This window comes from Diceros bicornis, chromosome 12 (assembly GCF_020826845.1).
Source record: "Diceros bicornis minor isolate mBicDic1 chromosome 12, mDicBic1.mat.cur, whole genome shotgun sequence".
In the NCBI taxonomy this organism is placed as follows: domain Eukaryota; kingdom Metazoa; phylum Chordata; class Mammalia; order Perissodactyla; family Rhinocerotidae; genus Diceros; species Diceros bicornis.
In genome coordinates this window covers 51906024-51925376 of record NC_080751.1, presented here as the reverse complement: position 1 = coordinate 51925376, position 19353 = coordinate 51906024, and the positions used below count along the sequence as shown (strand labels likewise).

The window sequence follows — 19353 nt, the reverse complement described above, 5'->3', positions numbered from 1 at the left end:
TTGTCTCTTGTCTTTGCTCCATTTTACCAATGGTCCTTGTATGATTCATCCCGTACAGCCGAGCAGTGTTTAGTATCAACGTACTTTCCTCTACACGGTAGAAACAGGTGACAGATTTGCCTGAGCTCATGAAAGAAATGAAAGTCACACTCCAAAGGATCTACTGAATTAGAATTCAAGGTCTTCAGAACCTAAGTTTCTGCCTGCTCTGGCTCCTTGTCTGTTCACACAAGTTCACCTGCTCACAGGGCTGCACACCTTTCTCAAAGTGAAAGTTAACAAGATCAGTATCTCCTGCAGCCTGGGTGCATCTTTAAGCAGCATTTGCCTGCATTACTCCTCATCTACGGGCACCTTCTAAATTTCAACAAGTGATTTGAGGAAAGTGTTATTAATAAAAGCAGATGCTCTCTTATACAATTTTTTCTTTTTCAATCCTGAGTATCTGATACATTTCCAATTCTACATGAGTCATGTGTACGTGTTTGTGTGTGTGTGTGTGTATTCTCACACCCAGAGTTTATAGTACTCTGGATCTATGTTATTCTACACATTACATAGAAATAATGTGAGCTGACGTGATCAGAATCTGCATGAAAACAAAACCAACATAGGGCTGAGGGAAAAGGCTTCTCCCAGGAGAAACCATCACCTTCTTTGACCTCTGACTTCACCATCTTCATCTGGGCGTTTCCTTATATAATCCCAGTTTCATTAACTCCAAAAATGAAATAGGAACTTATGAGAAAGTCTCACTAGTTTGTGTCTGTGTAAGTCAAATATTACATAACTCAGGGACCACTGGCAAAACGTTACTTTGCCTAATACATATATATATGTACTTATGTATAAGACATATACATAGTATACATAAAATGTATATGTAAATGTTATGTAAAATATACATAAAATGTACAACGTATGTATATTATATATATGTTCGTACATTCACACAAGACCTTTTAAAGCAAACATTAAACTATTTTCCAAATCCATTGGTCTGTGAGAGAAAAGGTCTTAGTTAACTTTCGCAGAGAAAGCTAAAACATTATGTCTGACAGTAAATATGATCATATCTTTTTTTGATACACAGCTTCTAAATCAGATGGGCAGGGTCTCTAGCTCTACATGCTGCTACTGAATTTTAAAGTTGCAGAAGATGTGTGCTCTTTTCTAACTCTCACTTTAAGTTCCACTGAATTCTGCATTTTGTAACAAGATCACGTGCTCTAAATCCTCCTCTCATTCTTTTGAAGGAAAGCCTCCGTAAAGAAATCCGATGCATAGTACAAAGTAACACACATGGGAAACTCAGAACACCGGATCCCCTGGTTCTTACAGGAGAACGCTGAGGGAGGAATGGTTGGTAATTGTCCCACTATGTCATAAACGAGGAAACAGGCTCAGAGAACCACTGATTCCCCAAGCGGAACAGCGCACTTTAAGACCAGAACTAAAACGCAGATCTTCTGATATGGCAGCACGTGCTTTTGCCTCCTCGGCACATCGTTTGGTAATCGCATGTATTTTAGAGCATCTTTAAATTGAAATTAGCGGACGTCCATTGAAGAGGTAAGAGTTTTGGTGGAACTGCTCTCTCCTGACCAAAGGCACACAGAATTCAGTGCTGGAGGAGACAGAGGTTAGGATGACAACATATTGTGAGATGGGCGAGACCAGCACCATACTTACTTATAAAACCCAGTAGCGGACAAGCTTACTGCATCCTGGTAAGCAGCTATGACCTGAGGAGAGGACATGGCCGTCAGGAAGGGGTAAGCATGGTTTCCAGAAACCCAGCACTAAGCTTTCATGAGCTCATCCTCCTCTTCTGGAAGCCAATCAACTCCTTCCACTAGTGACTCACTTCCACACCTTACCTCGCATCCTCACTGCCACCCCCTGCATTAGGTCCTCGTCATCTGAAGCCTAGAGGACTACAGTAGCCTCTAACTGGTCTTCCTGCCTCAAGTCACCTCCCCACCCTGCCATGTAGCCCAGAGCAGCCAGAGTAAAACACCTTAACATAACACACAGCCTATGTCACTCCCCTACTCTACAGCTTTCAATGACTCCCCATCGCCTATAGACCAAATGCCTGACATTAAGGACCCTGGTCTTCTCTCTGGCTTTATGTAGCACACACACCACTGCTACTCCAGCCAAACCTGAGTGTTAACTCTCTGCCAACCCTTCCATGTCCCCACACCTCTGCACCTTCATTCATGTGGTTCCTCTGCTATATCTGTCCAAATCCTTTTCCTCCCTCAACAACCAGCTCACACTTGCCTCTCCAATCGCCTCTCCCCAGTGATCACTTCCTACTCTGGCCTTATAACAGCAACTCTCTATATTGATCATTTGATACTTAGCCTGTTAACCTTGTGTTTTTGTTTATACCTTCCTATTAATAAAGCTATCTGTCTATCTATCCATTCATTCTATCTCTTTAACTACACTAATAAGTTTTTTTGGTATCCCCAGCACTAGCACAACACTAAGATTTAATTTGTAGTTGATATAATTTGCATCATGATCATTGTCAACTATGAACCTCTTTACCATGTGCCAGATGCTACCGAGTACTTTGCATGCATTATCTTGTTTAATACTCAACACAACCCTGTAAGATCAGTACTATAATTATCTTCACTTTACAGATGAGAAAACTAAGGCTTAGATAAAGAATTTCTCTAGGATCCTTACCATACATATATGGTACCAAATATGTACATATATAGTGGTGGTGGTAATAAAGGCTTGTTCTTCAGTGGGGTACAGACACTGAAGAGATTTGATGCCTGTCATCTCCTGATCACACCTTTTTGATAATGGCCTATATTGGGGTTATCTCCTTACAAGGAACACTGGACTACATGGCCAGTCATTGAGGACAAAGCTCAGGTCAACAGATTGTAAAGGCTTGATTTGTAAAGCTCAGCTCAACAGATTGTAACGTTGTTGAAAACATTAACGTTGCCTGACAAATCCATGCTAAAATCCAAACTACCAAAACCGATCGACGGTCATGTGGTATTTATGTGGGTGGTATCCATGAGTGTGGGAAGGGAAGTAGAGGTCATGTGAGTTCTAGTGAGATGGGTGGGTCTGAGAGAAATAGCTTATCTTCCTTGAATATATTAAGGGAGACTTGTACTATCTGAGCTGGGTTGTATGTAGGCACATTTTATGTGTTACTGTTGTGCCCAGTTCTCCTATTCCAACACCAGGGGATGGTGAAGCAGGGCTGCCATGGATATTTCTGCTTGTTGGAGGAGCAGAAGCCTCCCACCTGAGAGATGCTTCCTTGCAGCATCCCTCTGAGGGTTTCTGACAGGCAGGCCTCCAAACCAGAATTCAGAGAACTGGGCTTGTTCTTGCTGCGTATGATGCTTGTTCTGTCACTCCTAAAATCACAGGCATGATACAACTCTTGGGCCATGTCTTTCCCCTGCCCCCTCACAGATGGAATCTCAGTGGACCCAGACTCCGGAGCCGGGGAGGGGGAGATGCTGCTGGGGCAGGCCTCTGAGTGAAGGAAGTTTGAAGAAAACCAGGCTCATCAAGACTGCGGCCGAGTGGGGTGTGGGACCAGGTCGAGTGAGCCAAGACTTTACAGGGAGACATGTCCAGCAGTCACCCCCATCTTCTCTGGCTCAGAGCAGCCAAAGCCCTATTCCTACAGGGTTGTCAAGATCCTGGATCAAAAATATTCCTCAAGTGTCTTCCCTCAACTATGAAAACTGCAGAGAAAGGGGCCCAGCTAGGTTGAGCATTTCCTGGTCCTGTGAAATTACACAGACCACCTCAGCTTCTCTTTGCCTGAGTGACTAGATCATGACCTCCTATTCCTGCTGGGGTCGGGACAGAGGCTCTGCACTTAATTCCCCTCTTATTTGCAAATGCGACTTGGATGAACTCAGACTTACCCAGTCTTCCCAGGAGCCGCTAGGATTCTTTCTCTTGAAGGGTTCCAGCCTTTGCAGGATGGTCTGACAAGCTTTCTAGAGAACACATCCACCACACACCAGACACATCAATCCTCTGCATCCCCACACAGGCAAAGGCCACTTCCTACTAATGCTGCACCCAAGGTCCCACTTTAACAGCCTTGCCACCCTCTCAGGGACGACTAGGGCCGGAGTGGAAGCTAGAGGACCCTGCCAAACGGGCAAGCACTGACCTTTGCTTGGAGAGCACTTCCTGACCCAGTTCTCAGGCTGACAGAGGGTGAAATGTTTGAGAGGTCCCTAAGGAGGTACTTCTCCCATCAAACTCCTTCATTTGATTACATCTCCCATGTGGGAGGAGAAGCAGGTGGGTCTTAACTGGCCAACCCCACAGTCGAATTCCAATTTCAGTCCATTGTCTTGCGGCCAGTTCTAACAGCAGGGAGTATGTCTTCCCAGAACCCCTTGTGTTCCCTCCAACTCTCCTCCCCATGCTACCCTCATCCTTCCTGACTTGCATGGAAGCAATTACAGTTCTTGGGCCTCTCTTTTAGCTTGGCGTTTTCCTCCTGGATAAGAGAGCCACAAGCATGGCCACAGCCAAAGAGCCTGCAAGGGTCATTCCAGCTCCCACCCGGGGGACTCTCCAGGCCCAAAGCCTCGGGCTGGCCCTCAGCTCTGCTGGCTCCTGAGGCTCCTTACGTAGACGGCCTGTCCGTTGAGGTCAGTGCTGACGGAGGCAGCCGTGGGAGAGGTGTTGGGCACGGTATTAGTGCTCGTCTCACTGATGTAAATCTTAGAGGTGGGGATTTTCAGAGCTCTGCTGGCCACCTGCCAAGAGAGACGACATCACTCTCTAGGGAAGGGGTTAGCACGTGGCTTGGCCACCTTCTCCCAAGGCAGGATTCAGGTTCACTGCTACAGGCAAGAAAATAATTTTGTCAACTATAATTCTACTGAGCCTGGCATGTTCTCACATGTGTCTGAATTTGAAGCAGTAATTTATGGAGTGGTTTCAATGGATAAAAAATTCCAAGCACCTAATGTTGACTAACAGTGCCTTTTTAAGCTAACCTTGGCTGTTCTAAAAAATCCAGTTGGCCAGTCCCATGAGCCAAGCAGGTGTGCCGACTCTAATCCAGCCACATCCTCCCAGCTCCACTGTAAAGAGTCCTGTGTGTGCAGAACTGGTTACGTTTATGCACACAACACACCCACCTGACACACACAGTCACAGAGCCCTAGAATGTTGTGATCTCAGAGATCACCTGGCCAACCCCTTTCCACAGATGAGGAAACTGAGGCCAAGAGAGGGAGAAGACTTGCCCACGGTGACATGAAAATGAGCAGCAGGGCCAAGGCCAGCGTCTAGGCCTGCTTTTGCTTCTGGTGTGTCCCACTGCTCAGTCTCACACAGCATCTGCCCTCACACAGACACCACAGTGCCAGAGAGGACTCCCACAGCCTCCCAGCTGCTCACCTGGACCACCTTGGTGTGAAGGCCTTGGCCCATCTCAGTGCCCCCATGGGTCAGCAGCACAGAGCCATCTGTGTACACATGAATCAGGGCTCCTGCCTAAGGGAAGAGAAGGATGCCAGACACAAAATTCGGTAAATCCGAACTCAGCTTAGGGCTAGGGACCTAGTCCAGCAAAGGTGCTAGAGCCTAGGGAAAAAAAAAAAAACCCAGCAGCAACATTTTGGATATAAACCCAAGACAGAAATTAGAGCAGTATAAATCTCATGATTTAATTATATAGCCCTTCAGGAGTTTGCAAAATTTTTTCATCTCTCTCTCTCTGTCTGTCTCCCATCGTCCTAGGGAGCTGGGTCAAATATCTTTGTCCTCACTCTGTAGATGAAGAACTAGGATCAGAAAGGCAGAGTAACTGCCCTTAGCCCTACAGTCAGGAGGAGTAAGAACTAGAAGTTGACCCCAGATCTCTGAGTCTCATGCTGCTCTCACTGTCCCACGACATATGGGGCAAATGGGGGTATGCAAGTTCAACTTTCATTTTAACAACAAAGAGCTCCTCTAGTCAGCTCTGTTACCAGTGACCATGGGTTTTACTTTGCAATACTGCAAACAGAGGGGAAAACGGAGGCCCATTCTGGCAGAGAGGGACAAAATCATACAAAGCAATTACCTGATTCAGAAAATTAACTGAGAAGTGTGTTCCAAATTTGGTAGGAACTATGGATAATCCTCTCTTTTTCCAACAATTCTCCCTAGAGAAAAATGAACATTCTCATAGGATGTTCTCGACCATATTTATGTTCAATTGGACATATTTTCAGTCAACAACTTTGTAAAATTGGAACAAGGCATCCTTGGAGCTGCCCATATAGCCATTGTCATAACTGAGTTCTGCCCCAATTACGGAGACAAAGTGAGAAGGGCGGGAATTTGGGTTCTGGGTCCTTCAGTGAAGCTGGAGCAGGGCCCACCCTTGAGAGAATCAGCTTTAAAGTATCATCACTCTTCTTCCTTGAGTGGAATTCGGACTGGGTCAGAGTGCCCTGGCGACCTTAGACTGTGATCATTTCAGGGAGGAACTGTGGCTCGCTGATGAGAATGATGCATTTTGTATTTGGTTTTCCGAGTGACTCAGGGAGGAAGACGGAGCCAGTATAATTATGTCCACTTTATAAATGATAAAACTGAGGCCCAGGCAGATGGAGTGACTGCCAAGATCACGTTTATAGATTAATATCAGAGGCAGGTGCATAACTGTGGTGTTCTTAGTCCTGGGCTGGTGTTCTCTAGAACACGGTGTGCCCAGAAGGCAGACAAATGTGTAAAGATGAACCACACTGATGGGCTATGACACCGAGTGTTGTGAGCCCACCTGCCCCCAGGCTGAAGATCATTTCAGGATCTTAAAGAGATGGCTATGAACGAGTTGGCAAACTCAGCAGCTTCATACATTATCCATTAAACTATCAGCTTCATATTTTGAGTTCAGCAAAAAGGCTATAGAATATGAAACCCCAGACAGCACCAGAACGTCAGACTCCTCCTCTCTTGGTGCTTACTTGTTGAACTTGGCAATCTCCCTCCTCCGGGCGTGATACTGAGAGCTTGCCAGGCATTCATCCCAGCACCTGGACAAGGTGAACTCCTCAAGCTTCTGGTTGAAATGTGTCAAGTCCCCTTCTTTGTACATGTTCTTCCTCCGCACCTTCCCAAGGAGAGAGACACTGAGGCCTTGTCAAGAGACAAGGGGGGCACAACCCAAAGTCAACCTTCCAGCCCCCTCAGCAGCACCTGCCCATCCTCTACCCCCAGTGGAGATGCCCAAGATACTGTCCCCTCAAAGTAGGCTAACCCACTCTGACTTGTGCCACCAAATTCCCAGCTTACCTCCTCTGCAGGCAGCCCACAGGTCACTGCAACTTCACTCATCCAATGCTCGGCAATGAGCATCCCCTGGGGGCCCCCAAAGCCCCGGAAGGCCGTGTTGGAGGGCAGGTTGGTCTTGCACAGTCGGCCGGTGCCTCGGATGTTGGGGATTTTGTAGCAATTGTCCATGTGGAATACAGCATGTTCCATTACCTGAAGCCAAGGAGAGAAATGGGAGAGAAGAGTGCGTTGACTTCATTGGCTCCTCAAAAAGGGATTTCGATGGCTGCACCCATCCCAGCCTTTCCAGGCCCCACTGTGAACTGCTCTTGCTCAGGCCCTAATTATTTCTTCCCTGCGATCTTGCAACAGCCTCCTTACTGCTCTCTTGGCCTTCAGTGCCTCCTCCCTCCAATCTATGTCTCATACTAAAATATAAGGTCATATCACCTCAAGCACTTGCTTATAAATGGCACTTATTACCTCCAAAGTAAAGTCCATGTATCTTTAAGCATGGAATTCAAGACACTTGATGACCTTTCTCTGATATATTTTTTTATCCTCTTTTCTCACTGCATGTTACCCTCACCTGTAATGCCCCTCCTCACCTTACCCACCTACTAAAATCCTCATTCACCAACTCCACGGGGAAGCCCTCCCAGATCCTCTAGTTGGAACTGATCACTAGCCTCTTTAAAAAAATAGATGATTTTATTAATTTTAAATTAGCTTTTATTCCCATTAAAGTTGCACTGCAAATAGCTTAGAGTCAAATATTTCCACAAGTCATGTTATGCAAAACAGCCGTCCCCTCTACTTTCCTTCCTTCTGCTCCCCAGAGGCAACCACTTATTCTTTATCAGCTGTTTACATTAGTAATTTCCACATCTCTAAATAATGTGTTTATATTGCCACTTGTCTTTTTCAGTTTTAGACTTTTATATTGTTTTCCCATTATGGAAAAGGAGAATTTAGCTCCTACCTAACCCCCTTTTCCTGCATACACACCAACTTCCTATCTCCCGTATAGTTATATTTTGATCTGATCAATAGTCAGGTTAATATGATAGTTCTGTAAACATTACTTACAGCTGAACCATGTAGTGATACTGTCATTGCTTCTCTCTCTCTTGATAACATTTTCCCCTCTGGAGTTAATATTGTCTTCTTTTTTTTTTTTTTTGTGAGGAGATCAGCCCTGTGCTAACATCCGCCAATCCTCCTCTTTTTTTTTTTGCTGAGGAAGACGGCCCTGGGCTAACATCTGTGCCCATCTTCCTCCACTTTATATGGGACGCCGCCACAGCATGGCTTGCCAAGCAGTGCGTCGGTGCACGCCCGGGATCCGAACCAGCGAACCCCGGGCCGCCGCAGTGGAGCGCGCGCACTTAACCGCTTGCGCCACCGGGCCGGCCCCTGTCTTCTTTTTTCATTTGCTTAGTTTTCTGTGCACTTATTACTAAGTCAACTTAAAGTTTTCCCCAGTTCTAAAAATCTGCTCTTAATATGTTCAAACTCATTAGATTTTCTATCAGTTTCACCTTTTTGAAGAAATCATTCCTGAAGCCTTCTGGCCTACTCCAATTTAAACCGGCTTCCACTAGGCCTGCCGTTCTGCTGTTCCTTTGGGATTTTCCCCTCACACGCATCCCAGGGATTCCCTTTGCCTCTCTCCATATTGAATCTCCTATTCTTGGATCCTGTGTCTTCCTCTTTCTTAGTTCTACACCTTCATTTTGCTGGAGTACATCCTTCAATATCTTCTCAAAAAAGGGTATATAGACAGGAACGTTTTTGAGAACTTGCACATCTGAAATGTCTTTAACCCTTAATTGATGATTTGACTGCATATAGAATTCTAGGTTGGAAATAAGTTTCCCAGTTTCCCACAGCATTTTGAAGGTATTTTACTAGTGCATTCTAGCTCCCCAGTATTGAGAACTCCAATCAATGCCTTTCCAATTCTTGGAATGAGTTCTGCTTTTTTCCTCCCTGAAAATTGTAAAATCTTCTTTGTTCCCAGGTTTCTAAAATTTCACAATGATGTAAATTAGCATAGGTTAATTTTCCTTCATTGTGCTCGTTCCTGGAATGGCTCTTTTAATCTCAAAATGTGTGCCTATCAGTTCTGGGGAATTTCTTGAATTACTTCTTGATAGTTTTCTCCTCTATCTTTTTTCCATTCTTTCTTTCTGAAACTTCTATTCTTTGGATCTCCTGGACAGGACCTCAAATTTTCTTGTATTTTCTCTCATATTTTTCCACATTGTTTCCTTTTTTGGAGGAGAGCTCCTCAAGTTTCTTTCAACTCTTCTGCTTTCACAGTTTTAATTCACAGAGTTCATTTTTATTTTCCAACTGTTGCATTTTTATGACATGCTGTTCTTTCTCTAAGGTGTAATAACTCATCTCTCTGATGAGATAAATGGTAGCTTCTATTTGTGTGTTTCATCCTGGTTTTAGTTTATTTCCCACAGGTTTCTTTTTGTGTCTCTGATTATTTTGGTCTTAGTCATCCTAGATGGTTTCTGTATGTCTCAATTAATTTCATTTCTGCTTCCCTTAGCACTTTGTCAACTTGTACTTCTATTTCATTTTATCTTTTATTATCTGTCTCCCCCACCATACTGTGAACTTCTTGAGGGCAGAAACAATGCCATGTTCTTCCTTATGTTGCCACCCTAGGCTCCTGATAAAGACTTGCTGGATTGAATTAAAAAGCTTGTAAGATCTTTGGGGACAAGTACTGTATCTTTTTCAACCTGACTTTTCCTACAGCACCAAGAAGCAAGTGTTATAAATGGTGACAATACTAGAAGTGTTTCCTATTTTGAACAGTTTTTACCTGAGATCTGCAGTGTGAAGTTTCCTAATTGAGCCAATCAGAAAGCCCCTGGCAGAGAGGAGCAGCACCCCAGTGGGGACAATGGGAACTTCTACTTGTCCTGAAATGTTTGATTTTTCAACAAGAATTTACACATATGTAATTAGTATGGTTATAAAATCAAAATTTAAAAAACTCTAAAAGTAGTACCACCAAGGTAATCTTGTTAATTTTCAAAATTGACAAATATATATGCCTACACAAGACTCATACGAGAATGTTCAAAGCAGATTATCCATAAAAGCTAAAAACTGGAAACAACTCAAATGTCCACCAAGTGGTGAATGGAAAAGAAAATACAGTCTATCCATACAATGGGATATTCTTCATTAATAAAAAGGAATGAAGAACTATACATGCTCTAACATGGGTGAACCTCAAAAACAGGATTCTGAGAGAAAAAAGCCAGACACAAAAGACTACATAGCGTATGATTCTGTTTATATGAACAGGCCACACAAAAGGAAAACCTATAAAGACAGAAAGTAGATTTGAGTTTGTCTGGGCCTGAGGGGCGGGAACAGAGTGACTACAAATGGGCACAAGAGATCATTTTGGGTGATGGAAACATTCAAAAACTGGATTGTGATAACGGTTGCATGACTCTGAATTTACAAAAACCATTAAGTTATATATCTCGATGGGTGAACTTTATGGTATGTAAACTATATTTCAATGAAATTGTTAAAAATAAAAAAGTAATTCAACTCCTCAACTCAAATTTTAAATAAGGTGTAATGTAGAAACGTGTAATGTAGAAAATGACAGTGTATGTCCACCTTAATCTCATCCGATCACTATTTGGTATATGTTCTTCCACACATTTTCCCTGCGTATCATTGTATATATACGTATATATAAAATTAACATTACATACACACACATACAATATCACTATACTGTACATAAAGTTTTGTAACTAACTTTGCTTGCTTGGCAAAATATCTTGAATAAGAAGGATGAGTTTCTCATCAGAGAAGTAACATGATCATCTCTGTGCTGTAGAGATTAACCAAGGATGGAGAACCCAAAGGCAGGGACCATATAGGAGAGTACTGCAACCGTAGCAGGCAAGAAGCGAAGAACACTGTGCTTGCACATATGAACAGGTTGTGGGGCGTGCCCTTGACCTCCCGGTCACCCTCGGGATGCAGGGGAGAGTCCTACTTACACTTTGAGAGAGATCCATGGTGTTCCCAGCATTGCTGTAGTGATCCACCTCCAGAGCCACAATCTTCCCAGTCTTCATGAAGCCAACCTGCCAAAAAGGAGAGTGATTTCTCCACAGTCCCCTTGCTCTGTCTATCCCTAATCATTTCCTCCCATCTACGCTACGTGGAGGAAACGGAAAGAACCAGACATCACACCGTGAAAACAAGGTGAACTTAACGGGTGAAGAGGAGAGGAACCAACATCTCCCCAGTGGCGCACCCCCGGCTCCTCACCTCTGGACACCTTCTCCCCAGACTCCTCCTTCTCTCTACCTACTCCTGGCTTCTGGCTCTACCAGAGGAGTGAGGGGGGAGAAAAGAGGATGTTGGCATTGAAAGGGTGGGGGTGGGGTGGTGCTGGGAAGAGAAAGTAGGAAAGATGCCGGAGAGTTCCCTCACAGCTTTTGGCCAGCAAACAATAAAAGTTACACTTTGCACGAGCATGAATGTGCTTTCACTTCCCTGACCTTATGTAACCATCAAACAAAACCCTACAGGCCATTTTGCAAGGGAGGAAACGGATCCCAAAAGACCAAGTTACTTTCTTCAAGCCCACTAAAATTGGGGAATGGGAGAAATACAATCACTTTTAGGGAGTTAAATTATGAAACAAAGTCAGAGGAGGTCAAAGGGGAAATGCTCAAAGCCAGCTCATGGGGAGAGAGGGCTCCCAGGTTTACAGAGCTAGATGGGACCTGTAAGGTTATACTAGCGTGTAGAGAGAAGGGTGCATGGTCAGAACAGGAACTGGTCATCCATAAAAGCCCAGAAAAGGGACTGTCCCACAGGGAAATGGGGCAGTGCCCAGCCACACATGGTCTGGCAGGGCAGATGCCCACCCTAACAATGAGTGCCAGTCCAGGCCCATGGGAAGTATCACTTCTCGTTGTAAATTACTAAGTGGTCATTCTGAGTTTTACATCAGGTTGTGAACACATTAACATTAGGCCATGCTGCAGGATGGATTTGCCCCGGGTCTGCTGACAAATCATGTTTCTGAGCCTGAGCGGAAAAAGACCCCTCAAATTCACAACAGTCGTGAACACCACCCTGTGGCATTGCTTGGGAGATGGCCCACCAGCTTTCCCCAGCATCACCCCTCTAGGTGCTGTTGACTGATTTGAATTTCTCTCATTGCTATTTCTTCTTTGAACTTCTACAGATAGTCATGGAAAAGGTCAGAGCACATCCCAGAATCCGTGGATCTTCATCCCCAGGTTTCCCAACGAGATGGCACTGCCCGCCTGGGCACAGCCCCCGACACTGAGAACCTTGTATCTGGCCAAGAAAGGATGTCTGCCGCCGGTTATCAGCATGTCCTCGTCACGATCCAGCATGCAGCGCACAGGGCAGCCGGTCCTGAGGGAGGCAGCGGAGGGTGAGAAACCTGGGAGTCTCTAGGACAGCCCAGCCCCGTGATCTCAGGGAGGAGAACAGCAAGGAAACCTTCTCTTCCCACCTGGCACAGCGCGCAGACCCGCACTGGGCTGCCTCACTGTCGAGGCCCTGTGCTGTACCAGGTGAGGAGCATGAGGAGGTGAGGTGTGTCCTTGTGCTTGGGGCCCTCACAGCCAGGTCGGGAAAATAAGACATGGACACGTGCATCGGGACATAAAGAACCAGGCGAGGTTTCCCTCACCCCTATGCCCAAGAGTTCCAAACACAGAGAGCTGTGGAAATGCAAAGCAAGGGGAATCTAATTCCCAAAGGGGGAAACCAGAAAGCCTTCCTGGAAGAGGCGACCTTATTCTTCTTCCCAGAGTCCACTGGGAGAACTCACTTGTATGCAGCCAGGGCCACTGCCGTGGACACCAAGGTGCTCCGGGTCTCCTTCCCTCCAAAGCCTCCTCCCAGTCGCTTCACTCGGACCAAGATTCGATTTGCTGGAACCCCCAACATGTTTGCAACAAAGGACTGGAGGCAAAATAAAAATCACTTGCACAGAATGCACCATCTGGACTGACTTCAGGACTGACCCAGAGCCTGCCTAATATGCACAGGCCTAATTACTGCTGTGAGTTCTGAAATCCCTTGATTTGAGGATCCCCCTCCCCTCCCAGTGCAGCCCTTGGGTAGTGGTGCTGGGGTCCGGCACCCAGCAGTCACTGCAGACTGAATTCAGACACTTGTTTTAACCAGAGGGGCGAGCAGCTGGTCACAGCATACTTTCAGAGCCAAAACTCATTCCATCTGACCAGGAGCTGGTGGGTCATGAGAGCAGGACAGTTACCAAAAATGCTGGCTACCACTGTCACATCACAGGCAATAGAGAGACGGGGGATGTTTCCGCTGCAGAAATTTATTTGAGCTGCTGCAGATAATTTAATGGTCGCTGTGGCTGTTGCTCAGCCCAACCCCTTCATTTTACAGACGGGGAGACTGAGGCCAGATATGATTTGACCAACGCCATGTAGCACTGGAATGATAACAGCTAACACTTACTAGGCTCTATACAAATGTTATAACTCATCTAATCGTTATAACAACCCCTCCAAGCCCCAGTGTATAGATGAGAGAGTTTATGTAATAAGCTCAGTGACACCAGCCTGTTGGTGACAGAGTCTAGCTGCAGGACCACTACCCCCAAACCTCCTTCTGGACCAGCCCAGGTCTCCCTCTTCACATTCCCACAATGCCACTCTTGGTCTGCCGGGAACTCTGAAGCCCACCCCAGGCCCCTGAGCTGAACGACAGGACACCTACTTGGGTCTTCATGGGATTCTGTGTAGACGCAAAGAGCTCCATCTCCCCTGCCTCGCCTTTTGGGACAGCAATGGTGCAGTGAGACTCCAAGTAGAAGTGCTGTTGGCCGCCAATGTGCAACTCTCCTGGGGAAGCAATAAGACTCCCACAGTGAGCCCCAGGTCACGGAGGGGGTGAGTTTGCTTAAGGAGAGAATGTACCTGTCAAGTGCCCCATACAGGAATCAACTGTTCATAGGTAGCTTCTAGGTTCCCCAGCTGGGGGTGGAAAAGGGTCTCAAAGTCTTACCCATCTGGGAGCTGAACCCCCACCCCAACAAAGAAACTAGAATGACATTGCAATGCATCAGGCATGAAGCTCTCTTCTCATTGCAGCCAGTGGATATTGAAGATTTTAAAACTATAGTTGTAAAATATTGGAAAAGGTAAAGAATTAACAGATGTGATTGAAGAGCTGAAAATGTCTTCCAGAACTGAAGCTATCAGGCCTATTAGAGAATTGACTTACTAGTGACTTAGTGATGCACAATAGCCAAATTAGAAAACAATTCCAAAAGGAGTCTGAGCAGCAGCCTTGCCCTGGGTGAGAACGATGGACGTATTTTCACAGTGTGGGGGGTGGGGGAGAAGGGGAAGGGAGCGGGGAGCACTAGCCTTCAGGGCCACGGGGTGGGCCAGGGGTCTGTGTGGTTAGAGGCCCAGCAGACCTAAGGGCGGCCAGGCATCTGTGACAGTTATCTTCCCTAGACAGTCTTCCAAATCCGACACACTGTCATCTCTCTAGAATCACTTAGACATATCCAGCCTAGAGTCAGGAGAATGGAGATTAAGGTGACCGAAATTCTTTCCCAGCCAACTGTCTACTGTTTTGTTACAAACATCAGAGGAGCTCTTCTGTTAGGAAGTGATAGGAAATCACCTCCCTATCCCAGGACTCAAGTTATAGCTCTTGAATCTCATTCAAAAACCAGGGCCGCGCAATCCCCACTGCTGCACGGTGCAGCTGTACCTGAAACAATGTTATCTGCTTCCGAAAAGCCCTTCTTGAGGTCTCCTTTCTCAATCTTCAGCTCAGATCCATAAAAGGAGTTGTGTTTTATAGCATCCTGAGGGTCAGAAAGAAGCTTCGGTGACTTGGTTTTCAGGGGAAGGAAGGTGTTTTCCAACTGGGTGACGAGAAGCTCTCGGAATTGTTGCCTTTCCCTTCTCACATAGGCATCTCTATTAGCTTCTTATACAGACTTAAAGTAAGCTCATGTGTAGCCCAGGAAGTCATGTTCCTCCATCTCCTCAGATATAGACGGACAACCTTGGATCTTGAGGAAAAGCAAAGAATCCCTCAAGGAACCAGCTGGAGCTGAAATTGGGAAGGAGAAGCTCCCTTTGGCCATTAGTAGACTGAGTCTAGGATCCCGATGGGGTAGGTTTCATAGGGCCACACAATCCCAGGGCTGGAAGAGATTTTAAAACCTATCTAAAAGAAGACATGGCATACATACACAATGGAATACTACTCAGCCACAAAAAACGACAAAATCGTGTCATTTGTGACAACATGGATGGACCTCGAGGGTATTATGCCAAGCGAAATAAGTCAGACAGAGAAAGACAAATACCATATGATTTCACTCATATGTGGAAGATAAACAAACACATAGTTAAGGAGAACAGATCAGTGGTTACCAGAGGAAAAGGGGGTGAGGGGAGTGTGAAAGTGTAAGGGGGCACATATGTAGGGTGACAGATGAAAACTGGACTGTTGGTGGTGAACATGACGCAGTCTATACAGAAACTGAAATATAGTGATGTACACCTGAAATTTACACAATATTCTAAGCCAATATGACCTCACAAAAATAATTTAAAAAAACATATCTAGTCAAATCCCGCCTCTGCTCGAATCTCCTCTAGAGGATCCTAATAAAGGTGCCTCCAGGGAGCTCTCCTCTCCACAGGCAGCCCGTCCTAGTTACCTCAATTGTGATAATGGCTGGAAGTTCCTCATAGGTGATTTTCACCGCTTGAGCAGCTCTCTGTGCATGTTCTGGGGTGTCGGTGACCACAGCGCCAATGATGTGTCCAACACAAGTCACCTAGGAGCAGAGCCAGAGTGTGAAGAACATAACTAGACTCCCCATGAAGCAAATTATTTTGGGTTGTTCAAAAGGGCCAAGGAAATCCCTGCTCCCACAATTTCCTGTTAAGGCACATTTTAGGAATGCCCTGGGGCCTTTTCATTTCCTTATCCTACTATTTGGGGTTATGTGCTTCTTCATAAGTGTTTAGAATCAGTAGAACAGAAATAGGAGTTGGAGATCTCTCGTATCAGGATGGCAAACTCGCTTCAATTCAAGGTCCAATTCTGATGACTTAGTACTGGTGGCCTGTTGAGAGGCTGCCCATGATAGAATGTGGTGATTGATTAGTGATGTCTGTCATGAGCAGCAAAATGGGAGGTGTGGCAGCATGAAGTGTATCTGTCAACTCGAACCTACTCCAACACACTTGCTCTTCATGTGAAGAGACAGAGGCCCAGAAGGCAAGATCACAATTGGCTCATTACTAGACCATGACTAAATCTTAGCTCCTGATCCCAGTTTCATTTTCTTGCCACCACCCCACTCTCTTCTATCTTCCATTTCCCAGATTTATACCAAAAGCTTCTCAAAGGCAGCAATCATGTCTTATCCTTCATCTGGATGCCCAGAAGCAGTAGTTCCCAACTGCTGTTTCTTAGACTTGATGAACCATAAACCAGTTTTTTTGTTAGATTTATAGAATAATGATTATTGTTTTCTTTTCATTTAATAATTCAGTCCCTATAAAAGGTTAATGGATCTCCTTCAGAGATAATTTTCTCCCAACATCCCCCCAACAATAAACGACAGAAAAATTGTCCAACTCATCACTTTGGAATATGAGGTTTATGAGAACAGGAACCAATCCTTAGCATGCCTGTCTCTGATATTTACCTCTTCAGGACCCAATTAAGTTATTGACTTAATTGGTTAGCACAGTGGTTGTTGAACCTGGCTGATTCTCACTGACCGTAATGCTAGCAATGGTCTTAGAGGCTCTTGAAGCCTGTAGAGCGATTTGTTCTTCCTTCAAATGCTCTCCTTTTGGAGTCCTTGTGTCTCATGGTTGTAGTTTTTCATTTTGTTCTTCACTTTTATATCAATAACAAGGTGAATTTGCCCTTCTGCAATACCTACCCTCCACCAATTTGCAACATTTGATCTGTATTGGAATTATAAAGTGACTGTCTGAGAACTATCCTAAAAGTATATGGATTTTTGTAGTAGCTGTCTTTCTTGGAATGTTTGGAAACTTTTGTTTTTGGCAGAAGTCCCTGTATAGTTGAAATCAATAGATGAACTTTCATATAAGTGAATTATCAATACACATAGTGGTGGTATCATGATTTCTATTCTGGCTAGTTTCTTTAATATATTTTTATTTTCTTGTAATAAAGGAGATTAATACTGTACCTGTAAGAACCTGATTGTCAGTTCAAATATAATCACCACCATTGTTTTAATGTCACTTTGGTGTGGAATCATCCTACCGTGCACGAATAGCAGCCATTGATTAAATAAACAAGTAAACATTAAGTTAAAATTGAAAGTGCTACCAGGCATGTTCCACCCTTTTACTGATTGTCCTGAATACTGGCCAATTGGATGACAGCCACAAGATGTGCATATGTATCATCTTTTCAAGATTATGGATTTGAAGGAACGAGCACAAATTGAAATTTAAATACCCATTCCACTAACTTCAAAAAAAAAAATCCAGGACATACCTCATCCTTCGCAAAGACTGTTTCATCATTAAAAAGTCCAGTTTTGTTGCTCCCAGGAATATCATCAGCAGAGAGAAAGCAAACAAACCCTGGCACATTCTGAGCTTCTGAAGTATCGATGATCCTGTAAGAATGACATGTGTGAGGCGCCAGGCGGGAAAACCGAAGAGAAAAACCTGTCACCCGATTGGATAATCCTGTTCTCGTTTTGATGGTTTTTCTTCCACTCTAATTCCTCCCCTCTCCACTTTCTATCCTATCCTATCCCGCAAGTGTTGATTGAATGCTTACCATGTGAGGCCACTGTGCTGAGTGCTGCGGCGGATATGAGATGAATAGGACAGGCCCACCCCCATGGACCTTATACAAGGCCCTATTCTGGTCTCCAAGTACAAGAGAACCAAGTCATAATGTGTAGCATTTACTCGGAGAGCTCCAGATAAACCCACATCACAGCTAATGCCCATTGAGAATCAGCACATGGGGGCCCTTCTGTCCCACCGATCCAATGGCCCTGGACATCATCACACAGCCAGATTTCTCTCCCCACATTCAGGGAGCTATCCCAGCCTGGTGGGGCACCAAGGCCATAAATAGGAAATTCAAACCTCAAAAGGAGACTGCCCAGAGAGTTTGTCATTTCTAACAGTCTGAACTACATACTGCTCACTCTGGCCCAGGCCCGCATGGCGAAATAGGGCAGAGGCCCCTAGAGAAACGTATGGAAACCCCTCTGAAGTACCAGCCAACTTCCAAACAGGTAACCCTCACCAAAGCCCCAGAAAGTCGTTGCCATTATCCCCATTTTACATTCGGGGAAACTCAAGCTCAGGGAAGTTAAGTAGCTTGTCCAAAGTCACCAGCCAGAGAGCAGCATAGCTGGGATTAAGACTGAGGTTAAGTCATGAAGAATGCCCAAGTCAGGTCCGCTTCTGCTCTACCACACTGCCTTCCAGGAGCGTGCAGCCGGGAAAGCCCTGATCCGTGCAGTTACTACAAAGTCCCTCCCCCACCACCCCCATCCTCCTGCATCCATTCAGACATCACTCGGATGGAGCAAAGTTGTTTGAGTGTAGACGGTGCGGGTCACGGTTCTGTCAATATGGGCTCCAGACAAGGAGAAAGGCAAATGAATTTACCCTGTGGCTGGACACCAGATCCTCTGAAACAAACATTTTCTTTTTCAGGGACCCGGAAAAGTTTATTTTTCTGTTAGCTTTTATCTGTGTCCAGGTCACCATTCCTGGAGCCTATCTCCAGGCGAGGAGCAGCAGCAGAGGAAAGACCAATGGTGAGGAGATCTGATCCCTAATCCATGAAGTGGCAGGGCCCAAGGTGGGTTTCTGCTCGTTGCTCTACTCGCAGGGTGTGCGTCTGTGCCCACCAGGGAATCAAGCTCAGTCTCTGGCCTGAACATCCAGGGGCAGCGCAGCCCGGGCGCTAATGCTGCCCGGCCTC

At 45.3% G+C, this 19353-nt stretch overlaps 1 protein-coding gene across 1 annotated transcript in view; it reads right to left on the bottom strand.

The window, feature by feature from the left end:
* LOC131412080 (xanthine dehydrogenase/oxidase-like) overlaps positions 1 to 19353 on the bottom strand; it is a 70977-nt gene that overhangs the window by 7514 nt on the left and 44110 nt on the right. The window contains exons 18-31 of the mRNA XM_058551505.1: positions 17896 to 18019; positions 16064 to 16183; positions 15100 to 15196; positions 14092 to 14216; positions 13169 to 13302; positions 12660 to 12747; positions 11349 to 11435; positions 7315 to 7506; positions 6987 to 7132; positions 6098 to 6179; positions 5431 to 5526; positions 4653 to 4781; positions 3930 to 4004; positions 1693 to 1745 (exon numbers count right to left, since the gene is read on the bottom strand). Of these exons, the coding sequence (XP_058407488.1) occupies positions 1693 to 1745; positions 3930 to 4004; positions 4653 to 4781; positions 5431 to 5526; positions 6098 to 6179; positions 6987 to 7132; positions 7315 to 7506; positions 11349 to 11435; positions 12660 to 12747; positions 13169 to 13302; positions 14092 to 14216; positions 15100 to 15196; positions 16064 to 16183; positions 17896 to 18019 (1548 nt within the window). The remainder of the gene's footprint in view (positions 1 to 1692; positions 1746 to 3929; positions 4005 to 4652; positions 4782 to 5430; positions 5527 to 6097; positions 6180 to 6986; positions 7133 to 7314; positions 7507 to 11348; positions 11436 to 12659; positions 12748 to 13168; positions 13303 to 14091; positions 14217 to 15099; positions 15197 to 16063; positions 16184 to 17895; positions 18020 to 19353) is intronic.